The sequence below is a fragment of the Patiria miniata genome, unplaced genomic scaffold (assembly GCF_015706575.1).
Source record: "Patiria miniata isolate m_02_andy unplaced genomic scaffold, ASM1570657v1 HiC_scaffold_3, whole genome shotgun sequence".
NCBI lineage: Eukaryota > Metazoa > Echinodermata > Asteroidea > Valvatida > Asterinidae > Patiria > Patiria miniata.
The window spans coordinates 5,445,616-5,470,564 of record NW_024037069.1 but is presented as its reverse complement, the minus strand read 5'-3'; the positions used below and the strand labels follow the sequence as shown (position 1 = coordinate 5,470,564).

The 24,949-nt window shown below is 39.9% G+C and overlaps 1 protein-coding gene across 4 annotated transcripts in view; it reads left to right on the top strand.

Moving 5' to 3' along the window:
* LOC119737512 (sodium/calcium exchanger 2-like) overlaps positions 1–24,949 on the top strand; it is a 73,816-nt gene that overhangs the window by 5,518 nt on the left and 43,349 nt on the right. For all 4 annotated transcript variants that reach the window (XM_038211931.1, XM_038211932.1, XM_038211930.1 and 1 more), the window contains exons 3-5: positions 10,720–10,814; positions 17,676–17,723; positions 23,256–23,339. In XM_038211931.1, coding sequence (XP_038067859.1) covers positions 10,720–10,814; positions 17,676–17,723; positions 23,256–23,339 — 227 coding nt within the window. The remainder of the gene's footprint in view (positions 1–10,719; positions 10,815–17,675; positions 17,724–23,255; positions 23,340–24,949) is intronic.

The window sequence follows — 24,949 nt, the reverse complement described above, 5'->3', positions numbered from 1 at the left end:
GGTGATGGTCTAAGTATGTGCCAAGTCTGAAGTCCATCGGATTTACGAAAGTGCCAAAGTGTATGGGCAGACGAAAACATGTGTACAAAACCTACATGTACAATGTATGGAGAGGAGACTAAAAAATGAGAACTAAAATTTATAAAAAAAAAAAAAAAAATTACGAAAACAAAAGCTGTTTCGGAGCATGTACTCCGAAACAGCTAAAAAGGTTCTTGGTCCATTGTACATGCACTTTTGTACTTAGGCCCTTTTAACTTTTAGAATTTAGCAAAAAAAAAGCCTATACAACGTTTGCCATTTGCATGACAAGCTTGTTACACCGTGTACATTGTATTGTCTTTGTATTGTACGTGCCGGATTTAGTCCATGGAAAAATGCTTTTACTCAGTGATACAATTTGAGTGTCCATTTATAAACGGCTGGCCGTGAAAAAGTGACATTGGCCATCAACCCATTTTCTTTTCACAAGCATCAAGCATTCTTAGCGTGAATTTAAAAAAATGCATTTACCGGTGACGACTTTTATAGGCCATTAGTATTAAAAGCACCAATACATGTACTGTGATTATCTCTGGAGGCCTGATTATCTCCGGAGGCGAGATTTACTAAATTACTGCGGCCAAATGTTGCCGTTTATTCTGCTTTTGTGACAGAAGTATATTAGTTTACATGTACCCCTCAAGCGACTTAAATCGACATGGTTTTTAATCAATCCAAAGGGGATATTAAATGTAACGTACTACTGCGGGAACTATTAACAGCACAAAAAAATTACCAGAAGGGAGCAATTATTCAAGCTACAATGATTATTACTAAAACCACCCAAAAAATGTCCCTAACTGTTTTTTACCAAGTATTGGACTATGCAAGTTCGCCGAAATCCATCAATCACTCTGCTTCCAATGCATGCTTTGCTTTAGGCCTCCATTCCATCATACTCCATCAATATTTAGTCACTGAACCAGGCCTGCAGGACCAAGTCCCCCCAAATGCACCAAAATGGGAAATTGTTTTTGATGGAGTTTGGAGGTTAGGGATAAAATCAATCTACTTCTTACATTGTCTTGTGACTTTTTATTAATTTTTCTTTTTTTATATAGCTGGATCCCTTGGCTCTTTGTAGGAATTGTAATTTCCTGTTTCTTTAATTACTAATAGTAATAATCATGCAAGCTGCTGGCAATATGTTGTGTCCAATACTTTCAGTTTTATTATTTTTATTATTATTTTTTCCCCCCTTTTTTTTTGAGGGGGGGGGGGGTCTTTATCTCATGTCTGTGCGTTTTTGTTTTGTTTTGTTAGGTTTTAAGCTATTTCTTGCAACCCAGCACATAGTTGGTATTGGTATTGATATTGTTTTATTTCTATACATCACAATAAATAATGTCATACAGTTATTTACAAATATGCACAGGGCCACGGTGATAAATGGCGGATACCAGGCAAAATGCAAATGCTTGAACGTGGCCTGGTTCCTTATTTAACACGTTAATAATTACATACATGTACAACTATAATTACAAGGTAGAAAAGAGAAAAAAAACAAAATGTAAATGACTGAAAGTACAGCTGAATTTCAGAATAAAACAAGGTGCTTTTTCAATGCAATATATACACAATTGAGAATAGGCCTATGCATGTTTATGACTGCATTATAATATCTACAATAATGATAGAATGTAACACATGTACTGAAGCTAAGCATTAATAAACTATTATGATATAAGAATATTTTTTAGGTACTTTTTAAAACCATGCATACTTCTAAAGTAAGGTACTGGAGTGATTTTATTCCAGAGCACTGGGCCTTGATGTCGAACTGTTCTATTAGTTGCCAAATGTACCGTACGCCATCGCGAGGCCAAACATCTAAAAAGAACATCAGGCGCAGAAGAAAAACATGACGCAGAAGAAGAAAAATGACATTGGCGCGACATCCACTCCACCACTTCGATCTGTGTTTCTCATGTATACCGCTCGTTTCCCTGAGCACAAGTCAATACAACTCTCTTAAGACGTGCTCTCTTGTCGCTGTCCGCCATTGTTCCCGGCTTAAAGGAAGACCAGTCTGCCAAACAGCTCTGGATCCATATTCAAATGGTGGACAAATAATGCGGCTTTCAAGTCCCTGAGTGCTTAGCCTTTGTGTGTGTAGAATAGATTGTGTGGATGGGTTTCTCTTGAAGGACTTAACTACAGGCACATTTTGAATATAACTGGTCTTCAGTGTGTGTGTACATAAGTGTACAAATGTGTAATGTTTAAGCCTACTTGATGGTTTTCCATCATGTGTCTTCTTTCTCATCAAGTTGTTTGTATCTTGGCAATTCCACGGTTAGTTTCGTTACATTTTAAGCAATGTAGCGCCACTCTTTGGCTCTTGTTTCAACCAGCACCCAATTTCACAAAGTGTTGCGATGCATCACAACGCGATGCATCACTACAACGTGTAACACGTCGCAACTCGCGACGTGTCGTATCATCCATTTCACGAAAGTTGCGATGTGTTGAACGCGTCGTAAGTTCCTTGACGACGGCTTAAAACACGTTGCAAGTTACGACGTGTCTAGTAGTAGTATAGTCATCGCAAATTAGAAGAGTCCCTTTCTTAGCCAGTTTAATGCCATAAACATTACATAAACGAGATTATAATACCGAGGCAATGTGTGTAAAGTTGTATGGAAAATTCGTTGAATAATTATGAATTAGACTGGAATATTGCAGTTGAAATTTCAAAGTAGCTATACAGTCCACTGAGAGCTTGTTTTCCTTCAAAATTGCATCGCACGACCGCCATTTTTACAAATTTCGAGCTGAGATCCGACGACTCTTTGTTGAATATCAGACGACTATTTACTGTACGCTGACTAAAGACATAAAACAGTCACCGAGTTGTGCTATAAATACACCTACGACGCGTCGCACTTACGACATGTTTTGTGAAATGGATCGCAGGACACATCGCAGCTGCGACGCATTGTAGCGATGCATCGTAAGTTCTCCATTCTCCATTTTTGCATCATTAATTCATCTGACCAGGTCCTATAACACAACCTTAGACAAAATAATTTCGAAATGTTTTGTGAGTTGTTGTGGAACATGCAATCTTGGTTAGTTACGTTACGAAAAACGGACAGGAATGTCTTTGCATAAAAAAGTGTCCTCAAATGAGATACAGCTGAAACAAATTATAGTATTTCTTTAATTGCTTGCTTTATACTGACAAATGTTTTGACATATAACATTTCTCAATTTCCCACATATCAGTTTAAAACATTGATCTAAAATGTTGGTTAGTTACGTTATGGTTAGGTTCTGGTACGCTACAGTTTGTCCGCCCATTTTTGGCACAAGTTATACCATAATAAGAAACTAATAAACGAAAAAGCTATTTTGGCACAGAATTTGAACCTTTTTCTATAACCTAATTGGAAAAAGTTACAATAACACTCAAGATTGACATATGTTAAAAACAAGGTCCATGATTTTAGCAAAAAAATTCATGTTTTTTTTACCAAAACACACTTTACTACATTCTCACTGTTACACCAATCAAACGGAAGATCTTGTTGTCCCCTTTAATTTGATAACACAAACTTGCTGCTTGTAGTTCTGAATATATAACAATTAAGGTTCCATTTTTTAACAAGGAATTTTGCGTGAATGTATGTTTACATAGGAGGTTCATAATGTTTGCCTGAAAATTGTCCTAAATGATATAGTTTCTGTTACATGTACGTTTTCTTCATTTAACATTCGTGCAAGGCAGTATGAATAAACTGAATTGTTTGACATCCCTTTTGAAAGCAGTTAAACCTTAAAATGGTGTGATCCAAAAATGTAGAGCTTGATATAGGCCTATGTTTTTGATAAATTAAATATTTACGAAAAACAATGTAGAGAACAACAATAGCTTCATAGTTGCGGTATTCAGTAATGCCCTCTTTTCTATGGGTGGTTTCAGAAAAACATAAATATCTCGGCTTAAAAAAAAATCTAATTACATTTTCTCTGAAAGATCCAATTTACCGGATGTGTTTGTAGGTCATGCGTCATATCAAACTTGTATACATGACGAGACTTAGGTTGTCGGAAAGCTATGTTAGAATTCTCTAGGGGGAGTTCGCGCTGCCCGCAGAATAGGATTTATGTCATGGGAACAGTGGAATGACGCTAATACCAATGAAATAATTGGATTGAGTGATTGTCATCGATCTGGCTTGCCAACATTTTATCTTTTTTTGTCGGACCCAGAGCTAGGGCCCAACCTAGTGTTCTCTTCACCAGGAGTGAGGTTTGTCATCATTTTTTTTCAGGGTCGGATCAAGGAATTTTGGCGGGGGGGTGGGGGATCATAAAAAAATTGTGGAATGTAGACAGCTTTTTTTGTCCGGACACTTGGCCTCCGAAAAGCAATGGGAGGGGGGCTGGTACCATACTTTCAATGGGGGCGATGTTTAAATCCGACGATTATTAACACTATATTACAGAATAGTGTACAAATACCCCCTTAACCAAGCTGGCACTGTCTGTATTTTGTGCACAGGCAAACATTATTACCAGTATTTTTTTTGGGTGTCAGCAGGGGGAGGGAGGGGGGGGGGGGTGGTTGCATTATTTTTATGAATTTCTATGGAAAAAACCTAATTTTTGACAGCTGTTTCCCCCCCCCCCCAATCTGAACCTGTTTTTGTAAGGATTTTTCAGGATTTTGAAAGAATCCCTTTTGAAATTTGAAATTCCTTCGGTGGGTTTTCCTCAGAATATTCTTTTGGGCTTTTCCTCCCACCTCTTAAACTGTAATTTCTTTTCATGCATTGTCTTCTTTCTACTGGTTTCTTCAGGCTTTTGAGCTACAGTGCCTGGGGCACTTTTGAGGAATCCTAAGTTTCATTACCAGAAAGAAATAAAATAAAATAAATATATATAAAATAGACTCTAATACACAGTATTGAGAGTCCCACATTGTCAGACTACCATAGACCCTCAATGCTGTGTGTGTGTGTGTGTGTGTGGGGGGGGGGGGGGGGGGGGGGGAGGGGTGCATACCTATGTTCCCCAATACCGATGTTCCCCAATACCGATGTTCCCCGAAATCCCTACCAATATAACCCTAACCCTAATCCTAAGGATTTCAGGGAACATCGATAGTGGGGAACATCGGTATTGGGGAACATTGGGTAGATCCCCTGTGGGGACTGTTGATTCTCGTGGATTTTTCCCCCATTTCCCTGCCGAATTAACTACAAGTTTTGCTGAGTTTTGACTATTTCATATTGGCAATAATTCCACCGTGTTGATTGTTGCTTGATTGCCCGAACCGTGTAAATTGATCTTTCACACAGGTCCTATTTGAACAATTCCCAATAGGCCTATAGAGAAAAAAAAAAAAAAGAAGTCAGTATTGTGTGTGCACAGCAAATATTCACACACAAAAGGACGAAGTCAGTGTAAGCTAGGACAAATAGACCGCTTTTTGACCGAAGAAGCTCTTGCATACAAATGAAAATTAAACAGCAAATATAAACTGTCTTAAAAGGAATATACAACAATTGCTTTTGCCGTAATTTTCAGAAATGGATGGATTTGGGGGGTTAGTATTGATAGCAAATGTTGTTACACTGAAAAGTTGTGGTAAGTTTTGTGTTCGTACAGGCTGGGAAAACCAAGAAAAAAATCATGTTCTTGTAGTTCCCTGACCCCAAATCCTAAAGCATCTTCATGGTATATGGTGAAAAACGGTGCTGAAAAAAAGGCTAAATTAAGAAATGGCGATGGTTTAAAGGAAGATGGTCAAAAACCAGTTTGTCCACACGTGATTCTATGAGATACCAGTGTGGTCCACACAGTAGCGCTGCACGCACAAAGAACTGCAATAATGGTATTTAGTCGTCTATACGACTGCCATAGAAGCGGACGAAGTAATTACTGACCATTTTTCTGTATTAAAATGGCAACTATTTCTTATTTTCAACACCGTCTTCACCATACGACCTAGATCGTGTAGTTCAGGAATATCTGAAATTAATTTCAACTTATCTCATCAAATTTGAGAAATCTGCCTATTAAACATTGGGCATATTTTTAAGACCACGTTGTACATGTATGTGAGCCCAAATTTCACAATTTTTTTTGTAAATCTTACCTTGAACAACCATGTTCATGATACTTAGTGTGCAAGAAGATCATGCATAATTAGTGTTATGCGACTTAACATTTCACGCTTGAGCAACCATTGCAAGGCGTTAGTAAAATTAGTGAAACTTTTACATCCGCGATGAATGGCATTTCCCATCAGCAGAAAGACAATAGGTATTTTCATGGAGCATTGTAAATAATGCATAAGAGCATTCTTGAAGATAACATCATTTACATAGTTGCTAATGGATGAGTAAGGGCCATGCATGAATTCATCCTTTTTGTGACAAATCTTTGCTTGATCAACGATTGCTTGGCGTCAGTAAAATGACATGTACAGAATATGGCGCTTTTACAATGTATGCATCCGTGGTGAATGACATTACATTAGCAAAAAGACAATATTTGCCGGGAATGTTTTAAATAATACGTGAAAAGCATTCTTAGATAGCGTCCTATACTTAGACTTAGCGGGATGTCTTTAAATAACGAGGTTGCAAAATACATATTGCACGAAATTGTCATCATAAAAGTTATATTTTGCGTGATAGCGATACGTTTTGGAGTGTTTTCGTAGAGATTATGTTGTAAGGCAAAAAAAAAAATTCAAAAAATTCTGCTTCCGATTACATGGCATTCTAAAATACGGTAGGTAGGTAGGGAATTACTTTTCTTGGCCAATTTTTTTGTGTACAATCGTATGGAGGCGTCTGCGTGTAGTCAAGGGTAAAAGGTAGAAATTGATGGTTTTGGGAGTTTTTCTCATTCCCCCCCCCCAAAAAAAATTAAGGTAGGGGCTGTCAGGATAGGGTAGGTAGGGAAACCAGAAGCAGAACTTTTTTTTTTTGGCCTCTAACATTTAATTGTTCAAATACTGAAAGAAAAAAAATTGCCAAAAAAACAAAAAGCAAAACAAAACAAAAATTAGAATTTTTTGTCATGCCAATTGTGACTTTAGAGGACAGTTAAATCAGGGTATATAGCTACCACTTATACAATATTCAACCAAGCTTCTCTATTAACCCTTGCGTTTTGTGTTTCCGCATGCTTCTTAGGCCTTTTTAACTAAAACTAGACACACAAACATCAGACAGACAGACAGACAGACAATGTAGGATCTTTTATGCTTGGATGAGTAAGAGTCATAATCCATGAACATCCTTTTTGTGACAATACTGCTTGCTCAACAATTAACCTATGACAATAGAATCACATCAACGCAGATTACATTGTCCAATTACATACAAATGGACGCGGAACGCGCAAAAACTCAGACAAACAAAACTTTAACGTGTGAAATTCCATAGGGCTAAATGGCAATAGGTCAGTTGCAATGCGTCATTTAAAATAAGTGCCATTTTTACATCCTTGCAGAATGAAATGTCCCATTAGCAGAATGACAATATTTGCATCTAGATATTGTTATTAATGCATTAAAAGCATTCTTAGATAATGCTGTTTACTTAGATGCTTGGATGAGCAAGGGTCATCCGTGAATATCTTTTTCGTCCGTAGGGTTTCAAGCCGCCTTCCGGCCAGACAGAATAAAAACAGCACTCACTTCCCAACCAGAAAACTAGAAACGTCATCGCTTGACAAATACAGATACACACCACGCACTTTAAAAAAAAAAAAAAAAAAACGAAATCCTTTTGTTTGATTTCAATAGCATGAGTCTGAAAATCCCTCTTCAAAGTCCATTTGGCTTATTTACATTAAGCATTAAGCCGAACATATATCTTCCATCGGGGAGAAAAATTGATGCGGCCCGATCAATAACCATGTTGCCGTCGCTGTGAATTTTGTCATGTCAAACCGTCGCTCAGCCGTGTGTTAATTAAAATGCATTATCCGCGGACACCGGCCTAGCTCTGATGTCATCAGTGAGTCCCAGCCAATTAGTTCAGAATAGAGGAAAGTGGTCGTGGAAGTCTTATGCATTTTTGGTTTTTGGTTAATGGGTTTAAAGTACTGCTTGTTAACAAAGGCTTTCGCCATTTTCTCTTTGAGTTCTATTGGGCTAAACCAATTTGTTTTAAACTTCGTAGCAACTTTTTTTAGCAAGTTGACAAGATCTTTCCATTGACAGCTATAAAAAGGTTCTCTCAGTAAAACATGCCTAACTTCTGCGAGCATGGAACAATTTTGTTAGTTCATTTTTTTAAGACATACTTCATTAGTGCACATAATTGCTTTTAAGAGAACAAGTGCGAGTGCGCAATAAGCTCTGGCCGTCTTGCGTGAAAGTCTTGCATGAAATCTATCAAAACGATCCCTGCCAGAGCTTAAAAATGTGACGCCCAAAAATATGATGCCAATGGCACATTTGGAACACCATACGCTATATTAGATTTACACCATAGATTTATAGCGATTTGTGATAAAAACCACGCGACTGTAAGTGTAACATTACTGCACATATTTTGCCTCCATTTACAAACTATTCATAAACATCTTTCCGCATTGTTACAAACAATTTTCGTCAAGTATTTAGTTAATTTTGTTTGCTTTTTTTTTAATTGAAATTTTTTAGTAATATTTTATGGCACACTTAGGGGGCATATTTAGTCAATTTTCCGGGGACCAACCGACTGACCACCAAGTGACATGTAGAAGTTCCTGCCAGAGCCTAAAAATCATGAATCCAGGGCCAAGTTCGCACATTAGGACTATAGTTGACCAATGGTTAACTAACGTTTGCCCGAACTCTGTCTAGTCGACGGTGATTGACTACGCTAGTCGACTATTTGGAACCAGCCTACTGGGGTCGGTTGCTTCGCTGGTAACCAATAGCCGCGCGCATTCATAACGCTAGCAGAGAGCCAGGATCCAGAAGTTTTGCGTTGACATTTTGCCCAACGTTTGACTAGAGACGTTCGCACGTTGCTATCAGTGCGCAGGCGTAAGGTACGTCACAAATCAACCATTAGTGGACTAATGGTCCTTGCCCGAACTTGGCCCAGGTCACTTTCTTGTTGACTCACAGGCTGTAAACATGTATTGACAAGAAAAATACTAACCCCCAAATCCATCCATTTCTGAAAACTTACAGCAAAAGCAATACATTAAAGGGGCACTGCGTCCTGAAATCCCCCAAAATTTAATGTTCTGGATTGTTTACTTATCCTAATTCAAACATCTGGTTGAAAGGAAACCATGATGTCTTACCATCCCGAGAAAAGACAAAAAAAAACCTGGTTGTTTACATCGGACACGATGGAGTATGATATGTGTCTATTGTCGGTTTTATATAATATACGATACGCGTTGTGTGTGTCCATAGTATCAGACAGGTACCTGAGCACCGTGATCACGAACAGCGGTAGCCAATCTCCAATGCACAAAATGTGATTTCTTTAAATACGTGTCCGCAAAAGGCAAACCCTTACGGCTGGAATCGCAACTAGGACGAACAGCCCAACTTTTTGGGGTCGTAAAAGTGGACCCCGAAAGTCGGCACGAATAACACAAGAATACTACAAAAGCGCCCAGTTTTTTAAAGGATATAGTTGTGTGGGTGTTTATATCCTACTTTTAAGTGTTCTTTCCGATTAACATCATTTCATTCAAAATGCCTTTTGTAGCCCAATTGGGCGTATTCTAGGACTCGGCTAGTGCCCCTTTAAGTAACACTGTTTGAAACATTAGGGGTTGCTCCGCGTGAAAGATTAAATGTTCCGTGAAAGATTAACTGTTCCGGTTGTTTGACAGGCTTCAGTTTCTCTGAAGAAACATGTTAGTTTGGCTGAACTTAAAATACTTGTCCGTTCTGGAGGTGAAGACTGTAGCCTCTCTTTGACAGGGATAAAAATAAGCCTCGGTGTTTAATACAGATTCCAATTTGGTTTTTATTTATGCTACCGTCTGTATTACTGCACTGTTCTCATCAAGCCATGCCAATAAACAAAATCCCATTTTTCTTCCTGGAGACAGCTCTTTCACCAAAGTCAAAAGCTTCCAGCCTCCATTTGGCCAGGAAAAATTAAATCTTGGTTTCTTGTCTATCAGCTTAAAAATTATTGCAACAAACCATTTTTTTTGATCCAGGGTTACAACGAATTCACATGTTTAAAAAAGGTAATACTTTTTCCACAGAAAGTGAAGTTTTGAGATTGATCAAAGAAGTTGACGGGAGCAAGATTATTGTCTTTTGATAAAAAGGAAAAAAATCACAATCAGCTTATTTATTAATCTAGCTAAGCTTACTTTTAGGAAGGAAAATTATGGTAATTAATTAAATTAAGTAAATGTGGGGTAGCCCCTTTTACAATTGTAAACTACTGAATACTTTGCATGGGCGACAGATCTTGTTATTTTTGCTATAAATGCTAACCCCCCAAATTCATCCATTTCTGAAAAATTACAACAAAAGCAAATGTTGTATACCTTTAAGGAAACATCTCAGTTCTTTTCAAGAACTGAGAATTTGCTCTGTGATATCGTGTTTTGCCATCTGGGAAATCGGGTTTTTAATCCTGAAAAGGTTCAGATTTTTGACCAACATAGGAGAGTGGAGTAAATGTCGTATGTACTTCGGGGATTAATTTGTTAATTTCTTGCTTTTTTTTTGGTCATTAGAACATCCGAGTGGTCAACGGCAACGTAAAGAAACATCACGTGTTCCACGGACCCTCCCCGCAACTTGCAGCCTTGGAAGCAGAAAGATCTCAAAGGTAACCATAGCAACGGCTCGCTGATCCATCAGGTTATAGGCTGGGAATTGTTCTCTAGGATATATCCATGCAATTAGAGGAGAGATTTATGAAAAAATAATAGCGTCCCTGAACAAGAGTCAAAGAGTCAAGGTGATCGAAAAACAACAACATTTCAGAGGTTGTTTGTCATTGCCTTGCCTATAATGGGAATACTGAAATAAAGATTGATGTTCTTTATGCTAATTGTTTGTAGTATTTGTACAAATAATTGTGCCGCCACCTATTGTTCGATAGTGGCCATCATTGTCTGGTTTGAACAGTGCTCTTGTAGGAAGATGGTCCCCACCCCCCCCCCCCCACCCTCCCACTTTTTTTAGCTGCGAGATAGCAGCTCAACAATCATGATGACTCTCTGTTCGACAAACGCTCAGGCGTGGTTCTACGGGGAGGGGGGGGGGGGGCTATGAAGGGGGCATTTCTACACTTTTACTTATTAGGTAATACAGTGTGCATGATTTTAGTATTTAATAGCCCCTCCCCCCCCCCCCCCCCTCCACCCCACCTTTTGATTTTCGGGGGCTAAGTGTCCAGAGAAAAGAAAACAGTCTACTTTTCAGCACGCCTCCCTGTAACAATTTCTGGATCCACCTGCTATCCCCAAAAATAAAGGCTCTAAAACTGCGCCTGCAAACGCTGACACTGTCTATTGCTCCTACATATTTTGACCGATTTCAAGCAAACTTTGCCAAAAGTATCAGTATAGCCCAGCCCCAACACGTCACGTGACCAAATGGGGTCAAAGATCATTATAGGGTCACTGTGATGTTTTTTTTTACCAGTCAGTGGCCATGTCACGCACACAGCCCTGTTTGACCTCAGTTTCTTGTCCCGAGGTCATGCACGCATGGCCCAAAAGCGTACGCAAGATTTTACGAGATTTATTTGAGACTACAGAAAAACACGAAAAGTGCCTGAATACATGCACTGTTTGGCCAAGATGGCTAAATAAGTGAAAAGTTGCAATCGTGTGCTTTATTTTGATACCAAAAATAACTGCTTTTGACAAATATAAAGTGTTGTTACGGCCTGTCAAACAAAATCATATTTTTTATCAACAAAAGCGAGGGCCGATAGTTTTTAGGTGTATACATTCGATTCTTAAAAAAGGCCCAAAGAAACGGCAAGGCTCAGTAGATAGAGGAAAGTATATGCTTCATTTTCATGTGAAACACGTGCAGGAGACTTCTAATGTTTGGTCCAAATCGCCGGTTGAAAAATGAAGACTTTTGCGAGATTTCATGATTTGCAATCACATGTACGAGTGTAAATGAACGTAAGTACGACGACGTACAAATGTACATGTACGTTGGCCTGAAAACATTGTGAATAGCACGTGCGAATGTGCAATGAATGACTTATGAATATTAAGCAGGCCATACTCGAGCTCGACCAATCAGTGGGCGTATGGGTCACAAGTCACACCTTGTTTGGGTTCATCCTACGCGCTCTATGCTTTACGATGGCGACGATCTATTCGCGTTGTGAAAAATGGAAGTTGTTGAAACATTAGGTGTACATCGAATTCTAAAATATTAACGACATCACGTTCACAAGATATTTTGTAGAAGAAGGTTCATTATTTCCTTTGATTACCTCAACATTTGGGAGACTTTCGTCGTTCTCGAAAAAAACCCGGAAATTTCATCACCTTATTTTTAGTCGATTTGTCCGTGAAATGATATCGTCAAAATGCATCAAAATCCTTTTTTTTTGCGAAAAAATACCTTGATGGATGTATGAAGTATGTATGGGTCTTTCCTAAAACAACTTTGTTTGGATCGGTTGTGGTTTGCCATGAAAATTGCGAATTTTCTGAAGCTCTTTTTACGGCCATTTACTGGACTCGCGTTGCTGTTACTGGACTCGCATTGCTGTTTAGTTTTGTGGACGAGAAAATAGAGCAGCTACGCGTGACACGGCAACTGACTGTTACTAGAAACACTACTCCTTCCAGGAATTACATGGCACAATCAAGTGACTCGTGCGTGAACACGAATTCGTTGGCCCGCAGCTTCCTTGATATTTCCAATCGAGCTCGTTATTTTATGGAGGCCATGTTGCAGTAAAACAACCCTGTCTACCTTTCAGCATGGATGAGACGAGTGCCTTTTTCACGTGTATCCCCCCCCCCCCCCCCACCCAATAAAAATAACCTTGCAACGCCAAAGACACACAGAGCATCGGGCACGGTAATTGTTCGACAGAAACTACAAAAATCAATCCTACCTAACAAATGCAAACCTTTTCGCAAATAACTCGCAAACCCATAATGACATTTTTAAGTTGAATACCTCATTCAGATGCTGTGATAAGTGGTATATTTGGGGAAACTGGAGAACGTTTCAAAAATCCCAACTTAAGTTGTCCCTTTTTACCCATGATGGTGTGAAAATGGAAAGCAGACGACGATCTAAAATGACATTTTCTTGAAAACGTTGATTTAAATCACACCAGAAAACGTAGAATAAAATAGCAATAACTGTATTGAATTTCATCCGTTGCCACGTATTTCACAGAATCTATCGAAAAATAAATGTTTTCAGATGAAAATTGGGCGAGTCTTTCCTCTGCGTGGCGCTGCCGTTTTGAAAAACCACTGGCATTAGCGAGATTGTCTCCCCCCCCCCCCCCCCCCCCCCCCCCCCCCCCCCCGTTTCGGTGCGCAACTATCCCGCTCTCTGTACCCCAAAGCTGTCTCTGACATCTACCCGGTACCAAAATTCTGCTCAAATGTCAAATGAATTTTAGGCCTTCCCTTTTGCCTCCTGTCACGCTGGCCTCGCGTTAATGACTGAACTCATATGTTTTTCTCAGAGGTCATTTGTGAAGAAGACATAAACTGATCATTAGCAGGACCAAAAATAGCACTTGTTAGCGTGCAAGGCCATACCTATCATTTGTCTGATGACATTTCTCAATTTCCAAAGTTTCTGTATTCATTCTGTGCCGCTTTTTCTCTGTGATTTTGAGTAGGGTCTGAAATGAATGTGTCAAGAAAAACAGTTTGGGCATTATAGTTTCAAATGTTTGGGAATAGCAAGCAAAATTTAGAGCAGACTTGAACAGGAGACGAGTGATTCAAACCTCTAAATGCCTTCCAAATTCCAAACCTACCCCCCCCCCCTTTCCACTCCTCCCCAATCTTCACATACTCACTATTCTACCTCATCCCACCCCACCTCTCCCTACCCCAACCCCTCCCCATCCAAACCCCTAAAACATCTTACCCTACCCTACCCTACCCACCCCAACCAACCCCACCCAACCTAAGCCCCCCCCCCATATGTATGGTACCTACCCCACCCCACCCCAACCCACCCTACCCGCTACTGTATGTACATACAGGGTAAGTGGGAAAAAACGAAACCCAAATGTCGGTACCATTTTTTCATTGAAGTTCTGCATGTACATGTAGCACATTCATAATCTAGGATATAAAAGCCCAATTCATACGCTTTGTTTTAGTACAAGAATCATTCAAATCACTCGTGTACTTTTCAAGTTACGGAATTTTAAACACAACCGCCGTTTTGAATTTCTGTCCATGGATCAGCAAAAAGGTGTGCGTTCTTTCAGCAAAAGGAAAACAGTTCACACACATCCCTATGTGATTTGTTAACACTGAATTTCTTTGTGATCCGTGGACAGAACCTCAAAATGGTGGTTGTGTGTAAAATTCCGTAACTTGAAAAGTACATAAGTGATTTGAATGATTCTTCAAAGCTTTTGAATATTAGGCTTTCATGTCCTAGATTTTGCAAGTGCTACATGCAGAACTTCAATAAAACAATGGTCCCAACATTTGAGGCATCTTGCGTTGGTGCAGAAAAACATACCACCATTATTTTTATACCGTTTTAAAAGCTTGGAATCTGAACTTTATCCCTTGCGAGTATTGGTTTGATATTTAAAAGAGTTTGAAAGTATTCGTGTTCAAATAACAGCACGTTGAAAACAAGCTGGACCGATTTCAAGGAAAATCGATGATGCGGTACATCAGATGCAAACTGGAGTCACACTTTGAGCACGCTATTTGAATAGGTACATACTTGCACGTGCATTTCAAAATTGAATTTGAAACGAAGAACAATATTGTGAATTCATTTAAGGTGAACAGTGTAGTCTACGAAAATCGAAAAGAATATAGGAAACACAGAAAGTAAAAGGCAACGAGATCGTCACATCATGAACATGATGAACCATTTCCACATGAGAAAAATGTGATGATTGATTTTCCTTGAAATCGGTTGAGTTTTTTTGGACATGCCTTTATTTGAGCACAAATCATTTCAAAACCCTTTTGAAAATCAAACCAATACTTACCAGGGATAAAGATTCCAAGCTTTAAAATGATATAAAAATAATGGCGGTACGTGTTTCCGCGGCGACACTAGAGCCTAGCAAAAAAATGCCGCAGATATTTTTGGACGTGCTGTACATGAACATACATGGACATGCCTTTCAAAAAAAAGCTGAAAATTTTAATATGTACAGGTACAAAGAGCAAACATTTCTTTTTTTTTATATTTTCATTCTCAACAATGACGTATATTCACTTCAAATTCTTTTTTTTTTAATTCCTCCCCATGAAGTCTGTCATAATCGTGCAACCTATGTGCAGCTAACCATGTTCACTAAAATAACAAATAAAATACCTGAGCATGACAAAAAAAAATACAACAAAGCTTTGTGCATGTTGGCATACCCGAGCAGTAATCCTCTGAAAATATTGTTATGACGACCGTATAGCCTTGGCATTTTGCAATTGAGCAATGCCTGTCCCTTACCATATCGCTAAACAAATTAAGAGGGGCCCTAGACTCCCCCAAAAAAAGACTCTACCTAACTCCATTAAATCCCTTCTGTCATCTCCTTTGTTGGCGGTATCGGTTGATATGTTTCGGCCGCTGGCATGATTTAATTTGTCGTCTCTGTGTTCCGTGCCGGAGGGCGAAGCGCGTTCATTTCCACGAAGGGAAAAGGGAATCGACTCGATCCGCCATTCATCATTTATAAATTGGAGTTTGGGTTTTTTAGGCTGCTTGTTTAGTGAACAGGGGGCGATATTTGTAGCTCCAAATGTTATTGTCATGCAAATTAATCGTGAAAGGTAATCCACTCAGAGAATTGTGACCTTTTTTATTTAAAAAAAAACCCCTCATGACCTTTAACCCTCCTGCTATTTAAACAGTCATAGACAGTCAAAATTCACTTTCACGTCCCCTGCTATGCTTTTAACACAGGCTAGTCATCAGCATTCAGATCATATGTCAAGCAAGCACTGTGACTAGTCAAACTCAGTCAACAGACCATGAACAGACAAAGCTGGCCACAGCTGGCTTAACAATCACCCGGAGTCAAAGCATAGATGTAGCAAGTTACATTTCACAGTGAGCCCGTCAACCCTGCTCTATGTAGGCCGGGAATTCTTAACTGTTGAAAACAAAGTTTATTTTGACTGAAAGGACTACTGGGCACAGAATGTATACAGAATGTATGTTTGCATAGGAGGGTTAATGCCGCAAGCAGAGCTAATTTTCAAGCTAGGGTGGCATGGGTGGCTTGTGCGTAAAGCGCTCGCCTCTCACCAAGGTGACCACGGCTCGAATCCTCGCCGCGGATCGCATGTGAGTAGAGTTGTGCGTTGGTGTTCTCCTGTGCCACGAGGGTTTTTCTCCGGGCCCTCCGGTTTTCCTCCCTCCGGAAAAATCAAACACTTTCGATCTCAGGCTGTGCTCCGTGGTCATATTATTATATTACGTGCCAGCGGCCCGACCATGTTGCAGCCGCGTCCTTTGCAATTCAGCACACCAGCTGCAAGTAAGGATGATAAGCCTCCCAAATTATTATTATTATTATCATCCTGCTACAGGGTGACCCCCCCAAAAAAAAAAATCCCTAAAATCGCCCTCTTTTTCTACAGGTTTAAAAAAAATACATTGCAAATATGGATACATATTGGAAGGTAGAGTTCATAAGCTTTTCAACACTGAAAAAAAAAGTGTTTCTTAATTAGCTGCAGCCCACGGTGTTCTCACTTTATATTAAGGCGTCTTTATTGAAGTCTCTGAATTAGGAAAAAATACTTGATAAGTTCTTACTTTTAGATATTTTCTAGTCACAGTTTTTTTCTTTCTGTGCAATTTGTGAATCTGCTGCATTTCTGAATTTTTTTAAAAACAGAAACAGAGTTATGATGTTGATTGTTGACGAAAGCAGATCTAGCCCGCCACCCCCTCCCCCCCCCCCCTCCCAGGCTTACTTTATTTCCAACCTCGTTTCCAATAGTAAGCCGTGGATAGGAAACTTTCTTCCTGTATTCTGATTTGATACCGCAATTACGTGTTTTAACGATCATGGTAATTTTTCCATTCACACCTTCATACAAATATTCTTTTCCTTCCCAATTTGCTCATATTAATATGAAAGGTGATACTGCATATTGGTGTGATAAGATTGTAACATTTAAACTTTGAAAAAAAAAGTGTGTTTTCATAACTCGCGGCGCGACAAATTGATTCTGTTGTTACCCCAGACACTGCTTATAAAAATAAACGCTAAGCACGGGCAGGCACCAGACTATTCCTAATTCAAAATTGTTGGATACGCAAATAATCCAATACCAGGGTGAGAAAGCAGGTACCGTAGTGGTGGGAGTGTACTTGACACCCTGGGTACAAGGTTGCCTTCCCCCCCCCCCCCCCCCCAATTTCTGGAGAGCTTAAATTTGTAGAATATTTCTTGAATCACTGCAATAAGTGTTTCACAAATATTTACATTGTTAACAATTTTTATAAATTCTTGATTTTTATTCCGCAGTCAAATGAACCTGAAGGCAACAACGGACGAAAGAACAAATGACATGCTGTAAGTTCCATTCCTTTTATTTCATATACAGTAAACTCCGGCGAAACCGACATCGTATAAACCATCATGTCGCTTAAATCGGCCGTCTGACAAAAGTCCCGATTGTTTCTAATGCATTTCCATTGACATTTTCATTTCTAAGACGGCCTTTGTAAGCCGCCATTTTATCGGCGTGTTACTTTCAGTCCCATTTCCTCAAAACCACACAAATTCCTCTGTATAAGTCGGCATCGTGCTCTGCGGTTTGCAAGAAGTGTCGAGTGAAAAGTCTCACACACTGCGAACTGACATCTGTTTATCAATGGCACTTGGTGCTCAGCCATCCGTGACGGTAAAATGGAGTTTGTGGTGTCAAGAAAAAGAAGACATGGTTATATGTAACAGACCTGGCTACCATTTTCCTAAATAATTAGTCATACCCGAGAAATCAACAAAATAAGCTCGGTTTCCTTTTTTTTGAAACACCCTGAATAATCAAAATGAAAAAGTCTACACTTTTGGACAGGAACTCGCAAGGGTGCCTGTTTGCTGAAGAAATCTGCAACGGTTCGCCGATTCCGAACACCGTGTTTAATTGCACCTCCGTGCCAAAATAAACGTAGCTTTGTGCATACGAGCGCCAATTGAGCGTGCTTGACTCACGGGCAGACTATGTGCCTCGAGCAAACGCCTGGAACGTGACTAGAATAAATTACAGCCGGAATTAAAAAAAACCAGCTTGGCGATATCGGGTGGGTTGATAAAAATACGTAGGTGGGGGATCGATATGTCTGGAGAGCGATTTATTGACGGGAGATTCCTTGCATGTTCATTTTATTACAGAGTTGCTATGTTGGCTAAATTACATTAATGGCAAAGCGTGGCGTCATGACGATAGAACGAGCGTCAGAAACACAAATGTTTCAGTGACTAAAACCTGGCGGGTTGAGCGCTCGGATGGCTATCTAGTGGGGTCAGACTGAGCAAAGCCTTAGGCCATTTTAAATCTTTTTTTCCCACGTGCTGCATCTCTTTGGAATTCCTTGCCTGGTGCTTTTCCCTCCAACCAATGATCTGTCCTGAAATTTCACTTCCTTCAGTTTTCCTGAGCGGCTACTCTTCTTTATGCTAGTGTCACACATTCCCTACTTACTGCTACGAATACCCTAGCCTTTAGTCAAGTCCCACGCGCTTACCTGGACACCCCACGTACCCCGGATGCTGACACTTAAAAAGACTAGCACGAGCGGCGAAGCCCTTTATCATCTCGTGGAGAACGCTTATGTTTTTTTTTACATTTGCCTACCGATTTGGTAGACATGCATAATGCATTACCCGTTGTGAATTGACCAATGAAAATGCAGAACTACTAATGTAAATCAGCCGTTGTCTGGCGCCAGACAGCACGCGCGCCATGGCGTGCGAGCTGTTGCTGGTAACTGCAAACCACCGTAAGATGATTGGTTTATATTGCTTGATTTATATTACGTGAATAAATGATTAAGTGATTAGTCCACGAGATAGTAAAGACTAGTTATTACGTTCCAGCATCCGAGGTGCGTTTACGGTCCGGATGGTCCGGGTATAGACGCTTGGGACTTGACTAAAGGCTACAAATACCCCGGTCTATCCTGAAACAAAATTCTTGATGGCAACGGGAGAAATTAGCCCCAATCCGCTGTTTGTAAGAATGACTTACAATAATGAAACAGAAATAAGAACTAGGTACAAATTGGAAGCCGATTCAGATCGAACCAAGCCGAATGATTGCGATTTGATTAGAACCCTCCCTTTGCTTAAGAGGTCACCAATGGTCAAAATGTTCTTCCTCACCTCCTGGCCTACTGTGTACAAACCAATGGGGGTCTTGACCAATATTGACCCAAGTAATAAGCAGGCTGACAATGCTTAATAAAACTGAATTGTAGCAATTTTGTCAAGAATAACTTACGATTAAGTCAAGTATCATGACCCAGAATTGTGCCGCTTTAGTGTATTTGTAAGTTATTCTTAACTAGTACATTTCTTGATACATTCGTAATGATTCGGCATGATTCTGGACTGTTCAACACCAAAAAAACTCTACGAATCTTGTGAGAAATGCTGTAAGACTAAGAGTTCCCAGAAGCCTGTAAAAATATCCAGAATTAGTTATGAATACAACAAGAATAAACCCAGAATTGAAATTGGTTCCCGAAATGATGTTGAACATGTCCAAAATTGACGGCGCTTCCCGATCTTTAACGATCTTCCACTGAACTTACAGAATCATCCCGAGGCAGCCAAGAACCGGTTTACTCAAGATTTGCTATTCACAGCGGTTCGGCTTAAAAATTGGGAATGTGTGAACCTACATGTAGCATTATATTTCTCTAGTAGCCCTGTATCCAGAGCCTTGTTCAGGGCAAATTATATGCATAAAAAAGATACAGTCCTCTTTAATAAAAAAAAATAATAACAATAAAAGCAAATTTTATTTTAACACACAGAAAGGGCCATAGCAAAATTTGGCATTGGAAATGGAGTAAAACTCTGACATTTCAACATTGAAGCACTAATGAAAGGAACCTCGAACTATAGTTTCCCCTTTGTAATCTATGATATTTTAGCAGATTCGGCAATTATTTATGCAAATCAAGACTGCGACTTGACCTCCAGATTCCGACCATTCAGTGGGTGCCTCCTATATCAGGTCTTCGGTGACCCGTTGTCGTAGACATATAATTAAACACAGACACGACAAGTATGCTTTTACGTTGTGAATTGTGTATGACTGCCTCACACGGCCTGTAACGACATGTTACGCGATGCGCAAACATCCTGTGGCTCCGAATGATCATCAAACAATAAATAACGCGCGTAATGCGAACGCCCTCTTGCGCGTTCATGTCACACACACAGTGAATGTTCGCGTATTCTATACGCGCAGCATTTTGCTAACAGTTGTGAGATCCAACATTGTGCCTGGGATGTATACATAGATCTCTAGCTTGATGCCCGGCGTTGGTGTTTGGCATTCAAATTGACCAATCATTAGCTTTGTCCAAATTTCTGATTGAAACGAAGTCACAATTTTGTAAAGTTGACGCCGATGGCTGGCGCACAAGAGCACATAAATTTGCTTGCTTAGATTTAATTATCAGACGTTGGACCGGACAGGCCCGTAGGAAGCTAAAATTCATTGGCCAGGCTCATCTCAGGGCAGGGAGCTCAGTTGATGCGAGCGCGTAGCGCGAAGCCCTAACGGCGTGGGGTTCGGGGCCCGCTTAAGGGCCCCGAATTTTTTTGGATTCCAGACGCTCTGTGGTGCGATCCGAGGCAATTTCTGACCACTTTAACCTTTTTTTGAGCTATCATCATTTAAACATCATTTTCAAGTTTGGAGTCAATTATCTTTTTATATATATATTTTTTTTTTGCGTGAGAAATCCCATGTCGGCGTTAAAAACCTGAAATGTGTGAGTCTTACGCTCAATGTATTAGAGTTGGCAGGCCTGCAGAGGCAGATCCAGGATTTGACCCAATCCCTCCCAAATGTAACCAAAAGCCACTCCCCCCCCCCCCCCCAACACTATGCATGTATACAGGGAATTTTATTCTTCGTAATTTGTACAAGAAACATTTTGGAGCACTGCACATCTGCAAGTTTAACCAGTATATGTCACTTGATGAACTTTACATAAAAGCTTGACTCTCTTTCTAGATTTGTGCTCTTTAGCTTGATCCATGATTGTGTTTACAGGGAAAGGGCGTAATCATACATGTCGCCATGCACTACACGTTAAGTTAAATGGAATTTAACCATGAATTTTAGTTTTCCTCAGACTTGTACTTGTGTTTTCTTAAAAAGAAGTGGTTTTCTAGCTGAGAAAATAGCAAGGAAGAACCGGTATTGTGCAAGCAAAATTCAGGGAATAATCCGTTGATACTAATATCTTGTTGGAAAGTTCCAAAATCATTTCAAGAAAGTTGCCGCCGTTAATCAGAGTTTATGAAGGGACGGAAAGTGGGATTTGCTATCAGCATCAACAGGGCCGTTCCCCATTATTTACCTTTTATGGGATGTGAATCAAATTGGAGGACGAGAGGCTCTGCGGGCTGATGTATTTTTTAGAAATTTAATTCACCGGTATGGATATACCAGTGTACGTACATGATTGAACTGCCGAGCGTATTTGTTAACTTTTTTTTCTAAAAAAAATACATCAGCTCGCAGAGTCTCTCATCCTCCAATTGATTCACATCCCATCAGGTAAAGAATGACGAACGGTCTTGTTGATAGCAAATCCCACTTTCCGTCCCTTCATAAACTCTGATTCACAGCGGTAATTACTTTCTTTGAATGATTTTGGAATTTTCCAACAAGATATTAACTTCAACGGATTATTCCCTGAATTTTGCTTGCACAAAACCGGGTCTAGCAAACCACTTCTTTTTAAGAAAACACAAGTACTAGTCTGAGGACAACTAAAATTCATGGTGGCGGCCAATCGCCATTACGTTTAACTTAACATGTAGGCCTAGTGGCGACATGTATGATTACGCCCTTTCCCTTTTAAACACAAACACAAAAACAAAACACAAAAACAACACAAGAAAAGTTTGGGGGAGGGCAACGGGGGCCATGCCCCCCCCCCCCCCAAAAAAATGGAACCCATTTTTTTTTTTTGCAGTGTCGTCGCAATAGAGGCAGGTACTGCATACACCACCATCTTTTCCTCTAAAAAAAATGGTTAAAGTGGTCAGAAATTGCCTCAGATCGCACCACAGAGCATCTAGAAACCAAAAAAAAAATCCACCCTTGGGGCCATGCAAGGCCTTGTATATACATTTTAAAAAAAGATATGCCTGTTATTATTGGTACGGCCATAGCCGTACCTGCCGTACCGCTTCCTACGGCCTTGGGACCGGAGACAATGGACAACGGCTTACAAAATTCAGTTGCAAAAGCACAAACACTAACAATGTTAAAACCATAGAGCTATATTAAATTACTAGAGCGCTAACTCCTCTTGCACGCGGTGACGCTTTGATGCCGTCATAGACGCAGACATTTCAAATTCATGTGCATGTTTGTAGAAAACAATGAAATTAGATGGATTGAAATTTGAAAGTGTACTCTAAATGCAATCTGCTAGTAGAACGTACGCAAACAACTTCAGCGCATCATTACGGTTTAAAAAAAGGTAATGATTAATTGCGCTGTTTGCGCACAGCAAAATGACACGCTCATTTGCTGATCTTGCATTTCGTTTTAGGGCGTATCGGCTTCGGTAACGCACCTGCATATAATACAAACACAAATATGCAAAGAGCCGTACAAAAGCCTTACACAAGCCTTTCAAAATTTTGAGTTTTCCATAGACTTGTGTACAAACATGGATGCGCCCAGCATATCACTTTGTACACAAGTCTAGCCCTCTAGTAATTTAATATAGCTCTATGGTTACAACGCAATATCGCTCATGAATATGCCAGGGTTTATTTTTAATTTAACCTCCTTTCTGGGTTGACTTTCCCCGATAAAATCTGGCATTGTCTTTTCACCGGCAGAGTCTTAAAAGATTTAGAGGCCGCACCGGAAGACGGAAGAGTCGAGAGATCCGATGAAGAAAAGAAGCAACTAGCAAGGGCAAGGTAAACCATTGCATTGACATAGAAAGACTCTATTAGGCTTGCTCCCAACCGCACGAGGGCGGTAGACATGGGGACATAACGTGCACAAATTTTGCCAATTCAAAAAAATACTACATTTTGCAATTTACTTTTTACAATTTCCTTTTGTGAACTATTTTTATTAGTTTAACATTTGCACCCAAAGCTGTATTCTTTATACACTGGAGTGAATAATTAATAACCAAACTAATATGTTAACATTTTGAACTAGTGCAGTGCCCGTTCAGAACATACCTTTAGGGACAGGCAAATTGCTTGGTCTCTGGTAGACCGCCAAACGTGGCGATATACGGTATAGAGTGCAGTGCCTGTATAACAGCGTGCCATATCTACACCTCACTGTTAATTGCGCGATCGTGTTCTTCACAAAATTGTCGAGGCCCTCCTCACTGTTGTGAGATCTTCCCCCTTCAAGAAATGGTTAAGCCCATACAGCCAACCACCATTTCTACGTGTGTTATAACCTATACCAGCCGATACAGGGGGGGGGGGGCAACAGGGGCCATGCCCCCCCCCCTCCAAAAAACGTCGCAATTAAGGTGGAAACTGCATACACCACCATCTTTTCCTAAATGTGGTCAGAAAATTGCCTCAGATCGCACCACATAGCAGCTAGAATTCAAAAATTGTCGCCAACGCTGTAATTTTTGGGACCCATGTTTTTGGGGGACCAAATTTGTTTTTGGCACCCCCCCCCCCCCCATTGTGTTCTGGATCCGCCCTTGCAACTGGCTCAATGAGAATCATGTCCCAAATGCTGATTACGGGAGTGCGTCGATCATCACAAAGGGGCGTAATTCAAAATCCGACTCGGCAACTTTGAAGTTGAATTTGAGACCCAGAATACCGTGTTTTATGTTTATTTTGTTTTCTCAAAATATACATGTACAGCATTCACTGAGCTCAAATTTCATCATGTTTATAATTAGAGGGAATGTACAACATTTGCTTTTGTTTCAATTTTCAGAAGTAAATGGATTTGGAGGATGAGTATGTTATAGCAAATATTGATAAACTGACTTGTTTCACGTTTTAGGTTCGGAGTAGCCTTTCACCAAGGCCATCGTGGCTTAACTTGCCCGCATTCAAAGCGGCGAAAACGTGAAGCGACTGGCGATGGAGACCACACACACGAGTGGCAAAGCCACGAGGGCCTTTTCTAACTTGTCGAAAAATTCTTATGTTTTTCTTTATAATCTCGATTTTTGCTACCCCAAAAGGGTAGCAAATTTCCAACCAATCATCAGCCTTTTAGTGCGTGTGTGGCTACTACCCGGACGCGTTGACGCGCCCGGATGCTTGCACAAAATTGAAAAATAAAAAATGCGAGTCTAGTTTTCCACGAGATCGTGACCGCGTAATTGTTCTTACATTATCTTATTTTAATTTTACTTATAAAAATATTTCAAGAAATTTGATTGTATGAACTTATTTTTCATCTGAGCTTACAGTTATTTGCTCTTACGTTTTTCTTACTCACCCTTCTTTTAAAAATGGAAGCGACTAGGCAAAATCCGCTTTGTGACTGGTTAACCTTCAGCACTCTTCTTATTTGCATAAAAACTATGAAT